The 17,275-nt window shown below is 35.5% G+C and overlaps 1 protein-coding gene across 2 annotated transcripts; it reads right to left on the bottom strand.

Annotated features, from left to right (window-relative positions):
- Positions 1 to 1,516: 1,516 nt before the first annotated feature.
- Positions 1,517 to 16,135, bottom strand: LOC119071779. Of its 2 annotated transcripts, none has more exons than XM_037176835.1 (3): positions 15,886 to 16,135; positions 2,814 to 2,937; positions 1,517 to 2,739 (listed from the first exon to the last, which is right to left on the bottom strand). In XM_037176835.1, the coding sequence occupies exons 2-3, from the start codon at positions 2,835 to 2,837 to the stop codon at positions 1,834 to 1,836; spliced, it is 930 nt and encodes a 309-aa protein (XP_037032730.1). In that variant the 5' UTR covers positions 2,838 to 2,937; positions 15,886 to 16,135; the 3' UTR covers positions 1,517 to 1,833. The 2 variants fall into 2 exon arrangements, with proteins under 2 accessions (XP_037032730.1, XP_037032731.1); XM_037176836.1 differs by having other exon boundaries at positions 15,702 to 15,886.
- Positions 16,136 to 17,275: the final 1,140 nt, after the last annotated feature.

Here is a 17,275-nt window from a genome sequence, read left to right as displayed (position 1 = left end):
AATGACTCGCGTAAAAGCATTAAAATATATGAACAAATGGCAAATGTCCCTAGATACGTCGGGGCTGTGGTGGATAATTTTTCGTTTTCAGTGTGAACATCACCTTGAATTTGTCTAACAACAAATTTCACGTACAATTCCAGAGCGTTTTATGTATAGTTATGTCAACACTAACCATTAAGTCACAAAATATATTAATTATTTATTCATCACTAATTAGGTACTTACAAGTAGAATCATCTCCCATTTTGTCCTTCTTTTAATAGTTTTTCAAGATTTTACATTTCTTCACAGAGGGGATTCTTTTGTAAAACAGCCGACATAAATCGGACGCATTTCCAAGTGTAATTTTTTATACGGGCCCAAAAAGGTATTCGATCCTAGAAGCCAAAGCCACTTTCAAAAAAATTCTTCGAAGCTTGTGTGGCTAGCCGCTAGCGTGTTATTAAAAAATCGAAAACATGCAATTTTCTTACAGAAATATCTCCAGTTGTACGAGCCGCACAGGGTCATTTGAGGTATCATTGGAATGGTAATTGCATGTACTTCCGGGGCAAATAAAGTGTTATTGGGTTTAAAAATCAGCCACACTGAGATATGTGCAGTTGAAGTTTTCAGCCGAAAAAAGAATGAAAACGAACACTTTTCTTACCTCTTCTTGAGGTACAAAAAAACGTACATGGTCGTGTGGGGTGTCATTAGAAGGGTAATTGCATGTACTTTTGGGGCAATTAGGGTCTTATGGGGATTTGGAAGCATCTACGATGAAATATGAGCAAATAAACATTTCATCGTAGATGCTTCCTAACCCCCATCCCATAAGCCCTATTTGCCACAAAATTACATGTAATTACCTTTTGGTTTTTCTTTCATTTTGTTATATTCGCAAAAACTACAGTGAACGACATCTCAAATGTATCACTGTCATTTTTTTCAGAGAATGTCATTGTGAATTTGCAATGACACAATAAAATTCTCAGAAAAATTTGACAGTGAGACATTTGAGATGTCGTTCACTGTAGGAATTCGAATATAAACAAACAAAGGGGCGCGAAAACAAAGCACAATTACAAAATTCGGTACTTTTCGATTTAATTCAAGACCAAATCGGGCCAATAAAACACTTTTCTTTGAAGTTGAAGCACAATTTAAAGAAAAGTGTTTTATTGGCCCGATTTGGTCTTGAATTAAATCAAAAAGTACAGAATTAAATTACCGTTATAATGTCACCCCACACGACCATGTACATTTCGTGTGCCTCGAGAAACTGCAAGAAAAGTGCATGCTTTCGGTTTTAGATTACCTCACACTACCTACGCAATCTTCAAATTCGAAGAATTTTTTTGAAAGTGGTTTTGGCTTCTAGGGTCGAATATCTTTCTGGGCACATAAAAAAAATTCCACTGGAAAATACGTCCAATTTCGGTCGGCTGTTTTTCAAAAGAATCCCTCACATCAATGAAGGGCTCAGAATTTTTGTTTTTCTTCTTTTCTTAAGCTCAAATTCATTTTTTTAATATTAAAATTTATGTAGAATACAGTTAATGTTTATACAAAAACAGTAAGGTAACAGTTTTGGCTTGCATGCCAGATTAACACAGTTTAGCTTTTTTTTCTCTCTTTACGTAAGGTACAAATAGGCCGGTACCATTTTTTTTTTAAATATTTATATTAAATACATTAATGTAATCATCAGTAAACTTATAATCAACATGCACTCGATCAAAGTGACTAAAATAATAAATAAAAATTTCTGTTACCATTTAGAATGGACTCTCTCTCTCTCTCTCTCTCTGTTTAAATGCTACCCCGTTGTAAGGGCTTCTCTATTTGTCATGTGGTGTTTTGAATGCGTCTCGGACACTCCGCAGGAACATTTCCCTTTTCCACCCACACCTTTAATCGCCCCCGCAATTCTTCCAAACTTTTCGATTTCGCCTTGTTAATCCGCTTGTATTTGACGTCTTTCGGTTTCGTTACCGATCGATGATTGGACATAACTCGATTGTAATTTGTCACTTGTGTTTGCTTAGCACTACGATTCGGTGACACTTTATCCTGGTCACCGCTATCCTCATTGACCGGTTCCGATGCCGATTTGTCGCCATCTTCGCATACGATTCGCTCGGAGCGATTTTTGAATTTGTCACGCTTCTCTGCTATGTCCGGTTCGGGATCCTCTTCCACACTGTACACCGTCTCGAGTATGTCAGGCCTGCGCAAATAGCAATTGGACCTTCTAGTCGATGAATATTTCAAATTCGTTTCGATTGCGTCCGAAATCGACCGTACGATTGTCACTTCACCGCCGCTCCCACTTCGACGACGCATTATGTACGAACTATTGCAGTCAGAATCAATGTCCTCCAGAACAACCGCTGAATCCGAATCATTAAAACTGTCGAAATCATAGACCGGTTCCACTGTATCGATACCATGATCAACAAGTCGATTCGATAATGCCTCAATAAACTTCTGTTGACGCATTATTGTCAGTTCACGTTGGTACAGCATATTAGCTATTTGTTTCTGTTTTCGTTTCAGTCGCGATTCCAGCAGAATCAATTGGCTGGTCAGCGAGTTCAACTCTTCAGTTTGACGCCGGGACTCTTTGTAGTGTTGCTGCTCTTTGATGTTGAACGCTTTCTTCCAAGTCATGATTTGTTCGGTTTGAAGGCGATATTTACGCCGAAGTTCATTTATGATGAGCTTAGCCGTTGGAAGGTCTGAAGGCTCTTGCTGAATGTAGGAAAATGAATAACAATTAGTGTCAGTCAAGATTGCGTAGAAAAAAGTTTCACAAAAAATGTTACCTCGGTCAAGGTCATATTGCACATATTGATGATCTACAGTGTTGAGTTGTTGGTGGATTCTAATCAGTCTTGAAAATAGTAGGAAGGTAATCGAACCAAAAAATCAAGATTCTTTAATCAACATCTGAAAATAGAGACAAAAGAAGAATTTCGTTAGCTGCTTATCTCGTTGAATTGCAGTTTCAATCTAAAAAAAATTTTAATTAAAACTTCAAGACATCGCCCTCTGTTTGAGACGTTTCAAAAGCTATTCAACAGTTTAATAATTATTAGCCTTGCTGAAGCGCACAATGAAGAGTTCTACGTTAAAGTATAAAGCGAAAAACTTTCAACGAATAGTCTACATGATGTCTCTGTCTAGCAGTGCATAATATTGACTGATGTAATTACATTTTCTTAATGAGAATGAGACTGTATGTGTGACAATTTAATTAAGCTACCGGGAAAGGTAGCTAGTGAAACGATATTGTTTATGTTCTACATCGCAACAGGAACAGGATATTTGTGGTGTAATGTAATGCCAGCCAACATGCATTGTGTAGGAGATACGGATTTTGGAATGAAAAATGTAGTGAAGAACACATCACATTGTGCTGGGCTCTGCTTTGTAATACTATACTCGACATGGTACAAGTGCAATGAAGGTAAGATATTTTTGTTCGAAGATATTCGATTGCAATTATGTATAGGCACCAGATGGGAAAGATTTACGTCATTCATTGATTTTACGAATCTAGAGGTTTGGATTTTATTCTTTTGAGTTGAGATTCTGTTTCTTTGTTGCTTGAACTGACGGGTCAATTTTCTTTTCTCATTATTATGAAATAGGAGGACAGGCACTTTGAAAGTTTTACGAAATGAAAATTTGGTCGAGACACGAAATGAAATTGGATCGTAAAGATTATATAAGATTTGATTTCGCATCCTCTGGGCCACGTTCTTCTAATTAAAAAGTTTTTTCATCCAGACAGTTGAGCTGAGATATTCTATTTCACATTTTATGTGCGAATTTTGAAATTTTAAGAAAGATCAAAGCGTCTGGAACGGTGGTAACCTGACATTAATTGAGTTAGATATTATCTCGAAGTGGTTCGAATTTAGCAATTATTATGTGTTCATGTCAGTAACAGTGCTTGTTTCTGTAGATGCATTATGAATGTAAATAACTAAACTACAACAAGAAATTTGAATGTTAATCCAACATTACAACTTGTGCATATCTTAAGAGCAAATTCGCTCTTCGAACACTTTGACCAATTCTTTGAAAATGAAACTCAACAGTGAAACGATTTCAATATTCTATCCATTGTTGGTAAGGATATATTGGACTCACATGAGCTACAGAATGACTTTTGTCCATGAAGTCTTTCATGTAGCAACGTGTGAAAATATATCAGGGTCCCTGTTTTCAATCATGGAAGATAGATCTACCTGGAAAATTACGTCATTTTTCGTACTAAAGTGACATCATTTTCCAGACACTTGTTCTGCCTACACTTGTACTATGTACTTGTATTATGTTCGTTAAAACCCAGATTTAGTGGTGGCCCACCACATTCCCGCATGTGATAACATGTTTGGTGATGAAATGGTTTGGAAGTTTATTTTCATACGAAAATGTACAAACATTTCGTTTATGATTCGCTGAAGATGTACATGTACAAATGTATGACTTACTTCCCAGATGTTTGTCATTTCCTTGCCACTGTCGCCATGGCCTGATGTGAAAGTGGTATTGTTGAGCAGCATTTAATGCAAAACATCGAAAGACGTACTTCATACTTCTCACAGATCGAAACAGTGGCAAAAACCATTCGCTATTTCAGATCCATCTCCCATATTTGAAAATAGGGACACAGCGCAGGCGAGCGCAGGTATCTTGAAAAGCGTTTTCGTTCTATATCTTATGAAGAATGGATTGGGATGATATTGATAGACATGTGTGGACCCATTTAATAGTTCCATTATTTTCAAATTATAAACATTCCATTTAACCGACTGAACGGATACAGAAGCATTTATAAAGTGAAAAAATTTACATTTCCTCACAGCACTAACAAATCTTACCAGCATCATTAATACTACCGAATACTGTTACATTTGGTTTGGAAAATCCTTCTTGGTGCTTCTGACAACACATTTGAAACATGTATGTGAAAATCTTAAACTCAAAATTATCAACTTTGTTTCCATCTCTCATCTATCACCTTTCCGTGGATACCACACATAACATTATTCGCACTTAAGCAGTATGCTTTAAAATGACATTTTCGAGTTAGGCCACCCTATCACCAAGACTTTGACATGCGAGACTTTCTGGACAGAAATAATTCTGTAATTTCGGATCGCGGTCGAAATTTAATTAGTCGAAATTTTGCGAATTTCACTGACAGAAAAATAAACAGCGGTCACAGATAATGTACGTCCCCAGGTAATGTATTTTCATAACATTATCTGTGACAGGTAATCTTTTATAAAATTAGCTGTGACTGGTAATGTAAAAGCTTAACTTCGACAGTTGGATTGGATTGGATTAGATGGGAAGGGGGTTAGCCCAGCACCTAAGCCTCTAGTGGGCCTGTTGTGCTATTGCACAAGTCACTTGACCATATGAATTGTGATTTTTCATCATATCTCTTCGGACTCAGATAGCTCACAAATCGACCGTGTAAACGTCCCATACGTTGTGAATTCTCTGAGCCACGTGTAGTATGCGAAGACCACAACCATCACTAATGACTCATGCATTTTCCCAATGAGCGACTAGTCGATCATAGATGGCGCTTATCCTACAGTCTGTTGTATATTGTGAATTGTGTCATTGACATTATGTCAATATGGCGTGATTGTTGCGAAGAAATCGAATATTGGATTTCTTTGAAATTTGCGACTTTGTTACGGTCGTACAGCCATTAGATAACTAATAGCGAGTGCTTAATCACCAAGTGATTAGAATAAAACCAGGCAAGCATTTTTGCACCGGGAGTCGAACCCGGGACCTCTTGGGTATGAGTCCTATGCTCTACCGATTGACCTACCTGGACCTTCGACAGTTAATTTGCAAATAAAAAAAAAGTTGTTCGCGCTGGATTCGATCCGGGGACCCTCAGATCATGAGTCTAGTGCGATGTCACTGATCCATTCAGTACGTAACGTTTCATAGTTTTATTGTGGATATAAGCTAAAACATTACCCAGTCACAGCTAAAGTAGGTTACCCACCACAGATAATGTACATTACCTGCCACAGCTAACATTTGACGGATACATTATCTGTCACATGTAATGCTTCACAGATAGCCTACTTACAGGAAGCTTTGGGGCACGTTACCAGTCACAGATAATTTATTTCTATAACATTACCTGTGTTAGCTAACTTTTCGTAACATTACCATCTGCAGGTAATCTTTTTGAAAACATTATATGTCACAAGTAATGTGAAAAAATATTTTTTGCGAATTTACTCTTAAAGGGCTAAACGTTTCTTGAAATCATGATATAATGCAAGAGTAACCGACTTGGGAAAATGCTAATTAATGCTGGTAAATACGGAGAGAAAGTGTATTAGAAACAAACAGAAAGTAATTGTTGAGTATATATGTCCAGAGAATGCACAGCAATTCTTGTAAATGTTGTTACACGATTCCCCCCCCCCAGAGTGGTTTCCCCTAGCTATTTGGGCGCTTAGCATAATGTTTCGTGTTTCGTGATACGATTTCTGATATATCTGTAGCATTTACTGGATGAAATATTTCCAGCAAAGTTTACATGAACAACATGAAACTGTAATGGAGCATTTCAACATAGAAATGTGTAAAAAAATAAAATAAAATAAAACGTTTGATGGTTTGCAGAAGTTTCAGTCCGCATTACCGAACAAAGCTGTTTAGACCCGTACGAAGTACTGGGGTCTTATGGGTTTACGCATACGTTTGTAACACGTCGAATTGGACTCCCTGAGTAAGGGGAAACCTATTGTGGTTGTCTAGAGATGCCAAATCCGCGAAAAAAAAATGTCCGTCTGTCCGTCTGTCTGTCCGTCTGTCCGTCTGTCTGCACGATAACTTGAGTAAAACGCATCCGATTTTGAAAATTCTTTTTTTTCCCGTTTGGTAATGTCAAAAGACAGGCTAAGTTCGAAGATGAGTGATTTTGGATCGACCCCTCCCGAGCTGTGGCCCAATAAGTGCTTTACGGTTTTTCGAAGATATCTCCGGACATTTAAACGTTAAACTTGTAAGTGATACGTCAAATAAAAGGTATTTACAATACCGATCGACAAAAAAAAAGTTTATGGAAATCGGATGACCGACTCGTGAGTTAGACCCCTTGGTGTGGAACAGGCACAGGGCGGCAAGCAGTTTTTGCTTGTAGGTCGGCCACATTTGAACATATTTCGTCTGTTTTAGGTTTATTAGATAGGTATTGACCGTACCAATCAGGGAAAAAATTTTTTATGAAATTATGTTCTCCGGAGCGTGAGCTAGCTCTCTTGGAGTGAGCTCTTATCTGGCTACTCGGAAGTACAGTGAACGTGGTGTATTTTGACAATATCTCGAGTAAATTTTGACCGAATTTCATGAATTTTTTTTTGTTTGAAAGGTATTAACGAATGTAAAGCGTCGGTACTATTTCCGGTCTCCTAACAAAATGGCTGCCGGCGGCCATATTGGATTTTAGTAAAATAGAAATATCTTGGGAAAAATGATACTTAGAGAGTTTCTGTTAACATGGAAATAATTTGTTATGTGTGTGGGGTTTCAGGGATTCCATATACGGACATCTATATATACCTTTTTACAGCTATATTGAGCTATATACAGGCATATAGAGCTATATAATAGCATATATTTATCTGTGAAATGTTTATTTATAGTGAAATATAGTTAAATATAGCGGTATATAGCTGTTTAAATAGGAATTTATGAAATTTGTCTTCGTACGGGGCTGTCTATATTGCCTCCGGCAATTTAGTTGTATATGATAACAAGGCAAAGAGTGGATAATGTAAGTGATTTTAAAGGGAGAATAGTTTTTCAGCAGAGAAGAAAATGAAGTAAGAGAAATGAAGAGTTTCACATTAAAGGCTTTTGATACGAATAGGTGTTTCGTACGGGTCGGCGTTAGCTATGTTTTTATTTACCGATTTTTGTTCAAAAGTTAACTTGTTGAGCTATACGTCTACGTCTGAGATATACGCAAAACAGGGGGTTTCCAAAGGATAATTATAAATAAATGTTGTGAATATATACACAATTTGTGAAACGCCGGAGTAACTGCTTCCGTGCTGACGAAAACTTAAGAAATCATGCGACTAGAAAGAGGAAGATTTAAAAGATTGCGAGGCTTAATGTATAAAGCCGAACGCTTTCTCTAATGTGTTGTGTCTTCAATATGTACAGTGTACAGACAGGGTATACTATAGGTATATAAATCTTGGAATTATCTCCAATTGCTGTCGATTTCTTTTAAACATCAAAACGCGATGTTATTCTCTCACACGATAAACATTTCTACGGCAACGAACAACCGTGGTATTACTGGCTTTAGAGTTTAGAGTCTTCAGAAGACATTAATACCTTTCCTAATTCTAACTCAAACCAAACTCATCTTTTCGTCGTCAATCCGCTAAAACGACAACCCTGTAGACATACTTGTTTACAACCTTCTGAAAATGGTAATGCTATTACTTACTTCCACACTCTGTGTATATAAACTGCGGTATGAACGTATAAAATAATCGATAAAGCATGCGAATAACACACGTAAAAGTTGGGGTATAAGAATAAACACACTTGTAAATATTTAATTCCATTTTTTTTCGTGCCTGGGTAAACAAAAAAAAGGGAACACACTGTGTGTTGTACTGTCTCAGAGCCTATGTTTTCACAATAAACACACAAAATAAAATAAATAAAAAAACTACGAGAGCAGGGTAAATAATCCGTGGAAAGTGTACTTTCAAAGGGAAATTCATTTGAATCTTTATGTTTTGGTACTCATTCATATAGCCAACGAAATTCTTGTGGTCCAAGATAATGTACATACATACAGCTACAGCACTCTCTGTTGTTTATACACACTATACAGGTGCAAATTTCCAAACAAACAAACCAAAGTAATTATCATAATTAAAATAAACAGTTGGCTATATGTTCTCATCAAAAGCCAACGATACATATCGGAGTGTTATGGCTCAGGTCGTTATGGTATACGATGATATAGGTGTACAACAGCGTACACGTAAGTTTTTTTTTATCTTTTTTTATTTCAAGTCTCCCTTCGTTACGTTACGGGTTGCATGGAAATTTTTTAATGTCTACTCTGCGTGTGTAAAGCTCATCCACTGTAATAACTGCTTTGTTGGACTGCTGTACTGTCGTAAATTTTCTACAATTTATAGCTGACAAAAGGACACTTTTAGACTATTCGCGCGCTGTACGGATGATTAATGATAATTGCAGAACGTTGAAAAGATTATTTCGTAATAAAACTTGGAATGGAACACTTAAATTAGACGTTGTACCATTTCTGGGCAAATAATAACTGATTGACCTTCTACCAGCAAATAAAATGAATTTCGATTACGTAGTTACGAGATTCGGGTTAGACTATACCATCTATAACTTATCGACGATATCGATTACATATAAATCGTCACAATCCAATCCACAAACTGCGACATTGCAAACATTAACGACCACCATAAATTGATGCCCAACTCTGCATTCCGACAAATGTATATATATGTTTCCCACCCACCCGACGCAAATTAGGATGATATCTATTTGCATATCAATCAATGATTGGATTCGATTTCGATATGGTGTGGCTCGTTAAACACCACATTAGAATAATTTATTGAACCAGATATTCGACATCAGTTATTCGATGGATTGATTTTGACTTTTACTGGAGAGAAGAAAAAGAAAATCCGTTCAAGGGTCGGCTTGAATTGATGTTGAGATGAAACTCTCAGAAAATGTTGTGAAACGTTTTACCATCCATTGTTTGTTGAACAACAAAGAGTGTTGCGAAGATCAAAAGATTAATTCACTAATTTTTTAACATCCATCGTTACAATGATTTTATGTTAGCTTCCGCTTAATGGCAAAAGAGAGAAGATTTTAACCATTTTCTTATGGGTGTTCCTTTCATTTTTGGCAGTTGCTTATTCAAGCTAATTAGATTCTTATCGTCTCGAAAGTGTTTCGTTTCGCATAATGTAAACGATAAAAATTAATTATTATCAAGCCAATTGAATATTTAATGTAGGACAATGAAATGAAGACGATGCGTTTGTACTTCCCAGGCAAAAGGTTAGAACATATTTGGTCTTGAAATATTAATTACCGCAAAAGGATTCCACTTAACATCACTCAATTAATTGGTTTGATGGTATCATAGGTCAAACCTACCATTTTGCTTTACTATGCGTAAAAGCTACGGAAACAATGAATTGGTGTGCAACATAATTTCCGAAATGTTTGTACATTTTCAGGCTCTTTCAACATAACCGCAATTTAGTTAGAGATCGTACATTAGTTGTGACCCCTGCGAGTACACGAAAATAGGACAAATTGTACCAGTGAGTCCGGAAGTCGTAAATGTTTGTTTATAAAGGACTTCACTTAGATGACGGGGATTTGAAAGTAGTACAATGTGAGAAAAGACGAGATAACCATTTACATATATGACGGCACGAAATTGTTTTCTAAGTCAGTAGAATGGCAAGTGCCATTCAGTTTTTAAACTTGCTAAGTATTACTTAAATGCATTCGTGCTAACCACTTTTATTCCTCTATATGGGTAATTCCAGCTAATTTGTGACTGTTCGAAATATTTTCACCAATTGAAACGCGATTTCGGCAAACTTTTTTTTCCTTGAAAGCTGTTGACCAGACGCGTCGTTTAAGCCCCATATTACGTCTTTGGCCAAAAATCTCGGGGAGATACAACCATAAAAATGTATGCTTGTTTTCAGAAAATTTTTGAAAATTCTAGTTTATTTCACGAAACCTGAACCGATTTCACTAAACTTTTTTTTTGCTGAAAGCTATTGACAAGACGCGTAGTTTGACACCAATATGAGGTTATTGTAAAATGCGGTCTCGGGGAGACATGACCAAAAAGTGTTTGTTTGTATTCGACATTCCGAGATATTCTCAATAAATCTCAAATGATTTTTGTAAATTTGTTTTCCTGTAGATGTGGACCATATAATTCCACAATTGCTCCAAATGACACGAAATTAATTTTTTTGAAGATTTTTGGTTCATTTTGCTTCGAAGTAAGGTAAAATCACTTCAACCCAAACGTTGCCGAAATTACATTTTTTCAAATAAAAACTGAAGATCGGTGTCATTCGAAAGCTACAGCATATGACTTCACGAGAAAAATAACTTTGGGTCAATCAGGTTAGTTGGATGAGTGTAGTAGGCGAAAACAGCTTCCCAGTGGTGATAAGTGTCATCCTCGAATTTTAACTCGTCGAGGTTATCTCGATAAATTTTCTAGCCATTTTTTAAACGGTTTTGAGTCAAAGAAACATTTTCTGTTGGGTAACAACCACCAATTGCGAAAAAAATATTTCTGGCTATTTATGACCTCCGAAAAATATCACTTTTTTAGACATATCTCCCCCAAATTTTGGGTTACCAACCTCATATTGGGCTTAAACTGCGCGTCTTGACCATAGCTTTCAGGAAAAAAAAAACGTTTACCGAAATCAGTTTTTATTTGGTGAAAATATTTCGAAAAGTCACAAACGTGTAACGCAACTAACCGCCGACTTTTGCGATCACACAAGTCAGACTTCGCAGGCTAAAAATTCCAATTCTTGTTGGTATGAAAGCACTATGTCTCCTGAGTATTAGAAAATTTATAGACTGATTTGTTACCGCAAAACATAGCCAGCACAATTAACTTTATGACTCACAGATAACGAAATTTGTAACGCAACTAACCATGGAATTACCCATATATCATAAGCACGGATAATTTTTAACAAATGCATAAATAGATCGTGGAACTTCCTTCACCCAGTCTCACCATAATTCCTCCATTATGTTTCTAGTTCTACCCAGTCGAACGAGCAGTTTATCTGTAGAATTCGGAATATCTATCTCTTCGATGCAATGAGAGGGTAGACAATTTCTACGTTTTGAATACTTTTGCTAACACAAAGAGGGATTCTTTTGAAAATCCACACAGAAATCGGATCGTCTGAGATGGATATCTACTGGCTTAAAAGGTCTTTGACAGTAGACCTCAAAACAGGCCTCAGAGAGTCTTGTGCTACACCTGGTTGGTGGTGGACGTACATTATCTAAGCTTTCCATTGACATCTCATAGTGCAGTGCTGGTGAATGCTGATGAATTTTACGAGTAGCGGGTGTACTAACATAAAAATCTGTTTTGTGGGCAATCACCAGCACTACATATCGATGGAATGCGGAATGCCTATTTGAAGTTCGCAGGGAAAATTTTTGCTGTACTTTTTTTACAACATATATCAATGGATGTTCTCAAACTAGGCATGACCTCAATGAGTCTAAAAAACACTCTTTTCCATCTTCGGAGATCTTCCACCAGCAACCAGGTGTAGCTCGAGACTATCTTAGGTCTGTCTACTGGTCCGTTCAAGCCATGTGTATAGCCATCCCAGACGAAATGAGTCCTATTTTGATAGGTAGACTTTCAAAGTATTTTCCGTCCTAACGAAATATTAATCGTAACCAGCTCTATTAAATCAAGTAAAATGTTACCTTTTTTTACCTTCTATGGTAAGGCACTACAAAAAAGGTTGAAAAATGAAAACGAAATTTTTTCTTAAACTTCATCTAAAATCCGATTAAGACATATAATTGCTCCATTGAAAAGGTTCATCAAGAGTCGGGTGCTTTCCTATGAATATCTCCCGATTGAATTTCTAAAGTAAAATCCATGACCCGTACCTCGAATCATATTTTCAAAGAATTTCAATTAAGCGACAATGTAACAAGAAAATGTTACGAAAATTCCAGCTGTGTTGAATAAGATTGAAAATTGAATTCCAATGAGGGAACGGTGTTACGTACCGATTGTTTCTCGCAAGTGAGCTCCTATTGAACATTTTTATTTGATTAAGAAAAGTAGTTGAAAAGAGCTTCAGTCTTTAGATGACTTTTTAAATTACAATTGAAAGACAATCACAGTAATTGTATTCAAAGTAAACATGTTGAATAATACAGGAGATGAAGAGTCATTCCCAAAGTATGCGTGAAAAAAGACGGTTGCGAATTCTAGATTCTATATCTGTATTTGGCGTACGTAGCCAAAATCTCTGCAGAAAATTTCGAAACTGTATGAAGCGTTCGCTGCTGCCAGACACTCCCTGTACCCTAAAATACACACGTACTTTATGAATGTCCCCTAACATTTCTCGATAAAATAGGTTGAAGAAATCTACCTAGCAATTTACGTAAACTCGTCAAAGGAATACCAAAGAAATTTTTTATTTTCCCTTTACAATTTCATGAACTATGGTGTAACGATCAACGAGGCCAATTTCATACCTTATTCTTACAAATGTTCCATATTCATCAACAATAAGTATGTTCGTAACAACATTGTATTGAATTTTACATAAAAAAAACGTGCGTGTGTTCACAGGTGTTCACATAAATGTATCCTTATACGGCCATTTTCGCCTACAAACATAAAATAAATATGGCTTATTGAGGGGATCCTAGCAACAACGAAAATTGAATTAACCAATAAACCACAGCATATATACATGTTACCATAAACCGAACCGAGGTGGTTTATTAAACCATATTAAAATCTAATAAATCTTTACGAATTCGGTAACTGCCGTGATAAGGGAAATTTTATGGTATAAAAGCTCATCGCCCGAGTAATCTCCCAAATAAACTGAATAACTGACCGAGGTGTTTTTATATCCCATTTTTTCCCCCACAGCATGCGTACCTTTTAACCGCCAAAGTTTCAGCACAGTGAACAGATATTATAATATTCAACCTTTCTAATCCTGACAAGTATTCATGACGATTTATTTCAATAAAATTATCCCAATTATCTGGGGAAATATTCGTATTATAATTGTATACACGTCTGTGCTGTGCCACTTGAATATTGCAGGTAAAATGCTCAATTGCACACAAGAAAAATGATTAATAAAAATAACTGGTACGACGATTCTTGTGGGCGAACCAGACATTTTCTTTTTACTAAAACCACAATAATTGTCCATCGACGAATTGTTTGTTCGAAAAAGAAGCAAGGGCTGAATTAAACACAAACAGAATTGCGTGAGAATAATATCAAATTGTCGTTACAGTCATCGGACACACAACCATATGTGTTCCATATAATTCGATTCAGAATGAAGAAGAAAAAAAAACGAACACGAAACCTTGACCACACAACGCTGCAAAATGAGCTGTGAAGAGGAACATTGAAGTGATTTAATTTGTCCACTTTATATCCAGGTACATGAATTTGATAGCTTGTCAAAAGCCTGTGTTTTCGTTCAATATAAACTCACATCCTTAGCAATTATTCTGCTTGATTAAAGACCCCTGGTTGTAGTCATCATCAGCATTATGTCAATGTCCCATTTTGTCGCCCGTTTCGTGTTATCATTATGCGTGCGATTTTCTATATATTACACGTTAAACACACACACACGGGTTTAAACTAAATGGTTGATTCATTAGCCATATGTTGCTTTTCGCATCATTAGTTTGAAAACAAGTTCACTATTACGCGAAAATGTTGTATAAATGTATGAACAAGAGTGGAATGAAAAGTAAATTCCCATAAGTTTGATATATACAATGGAAATGTAATTTTTTTTATTTCATTCTGATTTTATTAAAAGCGCTAAGAAATTGCAATATGTCCCAGGTAAGGCGTTGAAATAATTCTTTTTTTTTTTAAATATAAAAATAACAATGTAAAGTTACGCAATGTCTTTTACAAATGGGTATATAACTTACACTTACACCTGAAGAGAGAGAAAAACACAGACGGAGAGAGCGAATCGTCAATAAAAATATATTCAACAACACACACAACACTCAGACAATGTTTATTACAATTTTATGCTGCTGACAAGAATTCATTTATTTTTAACAATAAAATTCTCTTTCGCAAATAAAATAAGAAAACAACAAAAGTTACATTAATTTTGTAACCTTTTTAGGTATATTCACCATTCTTTAGCCATATTAAACATTCAATGGTTGCACACTAATCGAAAATTGTTTTCATTTTATTGTTTCGGAAACAACAACAACAAAAATCTAATTAAAAGCGACGAAACACACAGCGAATTATTTTAAATCTTTTTTTTTATTTTAATCAATTTATCTCACACAAATTTTATATTTTATTTTGTGTGTAAATTTGTGTATATCGGTGAAGCTGGTTCCATAAAGACAGAAGTGGTGTAACAAGAAGTTTACTTTTTATATTATATTCCACTTGTCTGAATGTTAAATTGGTATTATAATTACGAATAGCAAAAATGAAACCAACCAACGTTTATACATAAATATATATTGGTATTATCATGTCAAAAACGGTACTGTGAACGACTTATTCGCACCATAATGCTGCTGCAGCATATATATGGTTATAGATGTATGTTTCTTGTTAATAAAATTTATATATAAAAATGGGCAACAGCATTTTAAATGTATACAAAGTTGGACTATATCACACAAAACTATTATACAGAAATGAAATTAAAATAAAACAACAAAAACCGAAGTTTATAGGCAAAATAAGCACAATACATTGATATATGTTTAAAACAATGTTTAAATTAAATAAATAAAAAGAAACAGTCCATACAAGGTAATTCGGTGTTATACCTACTCACCACATGAAAACTATGAATAATTTATATTTTTCCCTAAATTAAATTTCAAAGTTGAAATTTAAACAGAACGAAGCTACCACATTTTAGTGATCAATGAAACAAAAAAAAAAATTATTCTTTTAACTTCTTTTTTCTGTTAAATTAAAATAAAAAACCAAAAAAAAATAAAAGTTCACCAACTCACTGTTAAATAAAAGATACACTCTCTGGATATCGGTTTTCGTAACACAGGTAAAAGCAAAAAAAATACTTTTTTTTTCTTCTTATTCTATAAAATTCAAGTACTTCTAGAGCAAATGATATTGTGCTGTGTGTGGATACACAGCCTAATAAACACACACAAAAATAAATTCGTTCTCGTTTTATAAATTCACGTTAGTTGTACTCCACATTACAAACCATACTGAGCTCCAGTGTTCACTTCTCGCATTGCTTTACTGGTGCTTTTTCATATATATTGTATATCGAGTTATGTATATGGCTGATATTTTGAACTTGTGCTTTCGTGCAATCGTGTAATGCATAAAAAGATTGGTTGACATGGCGAATGTTGACAACCGGATAAAACGAGATTTTACATTTTTTTGTGTGTTTGCTTGCTTGTTTGTTGTATCGTAGTTGTGTGAATGATACGGGTGAAATTCGAAGGGACAAATGATGGACATGATGCTGCTGTCTTGTGATATTTGTTAATGGCATTTATGCGAGGTCAACACACAAATAGAATTTCCTTCATTTAAACTTTTCTCATAGAAATCTGGTTCGACATGAGGAGCATAGGTATTTTATGTTAAACATAGGTGATGTCCTTGATTGAAGCTTTTTATTTTTCATAAAAGGCAAGGGCAAGTATACGTTGACATTTGTTTCTTAGCTTCAGTTTCGGCTATAAATGTCTTACAAATTATAATTGTCTAATGTCTGAGCCAGCCGACTGGCTTCGAGTGCCTCCAGTGCTTTTATTACTTACCGCCGGTTGACATACTACTACAACGACGATAGCACAACCGTTAAATTTATATATTTGTTTATCTAATGTTCTTCACCGGCTGTAATTTTCCAGGAGAATTTTAATTTTTTAGATGAACGACATTGCTTAAGGGCTGTTCACAAATTCCGTCACGTTATTTTATCTAATTTTTGACACCACCTCCCCCCTCCGTCACGTAAAAAGTGTCAATTTTGTCCCAAATTTGTTAGAACCGTCACATTTCGTTGTATCCCTCATTATGGCGTGACGTAATATGTGAACAGCCCCTTTGATACAGAAACGTATACTATCAAAAACATGAGTCAAAAGACACCTCAAGCTTCGTTTTTTTCGCCAATATGTTTCTTCTGCCATTTACGTTTACCTATACACTCATAGCATCTCAACATTATAACACTGAGATTGCGGGTTATACCCGTACAATGAGTTGATATTTTGACTTCGCGATTAAACTGTCTGAAATTGATAATTGATTCCTTTTGTTTACCTATATTGAGAATGGTAGATCCTTTTTGAATGCATCTGTCAAGGCTATTACACTTTGATTTACATTACCCATTGAGTAAATTTGGAAAGTGTAAGC

The sequence above is a fragment of the Bradysia coprophila genome (assembly GCF_014529535.1).
Source record: "Bradysia coprophila strain Holo2 chromosome IV unlocalized genomic scaffold, BU_Bcop_v1 contig_5, whole genome shotgun sequence".
Lineage (NCBI taxonomy): Eukaryota > Metazoa > Arthropoda > Insecta > Diptera > Sciaridae > Bradysia > Bradysia coprophila.
The sequence above is the reverse complement of the archived record's forward strand: the minus strand, read 5'-3'. Positions and strand labels throughout refer to the sequence as shown.

Coding starts and splice junctions, on each gene's coding strand:
- LOC119071779 (XM_037176835.1), bottom strand. CDS start 2,837: ATGTGCAATATGACCTTGACCGAG. Junction 2,740..2,813: donor GCAATATGACCTTGACCGAG/GTAACATTTTTT, acceptor TCCTACATTCAG/CAAGAGCCTTCAGACCTTCC.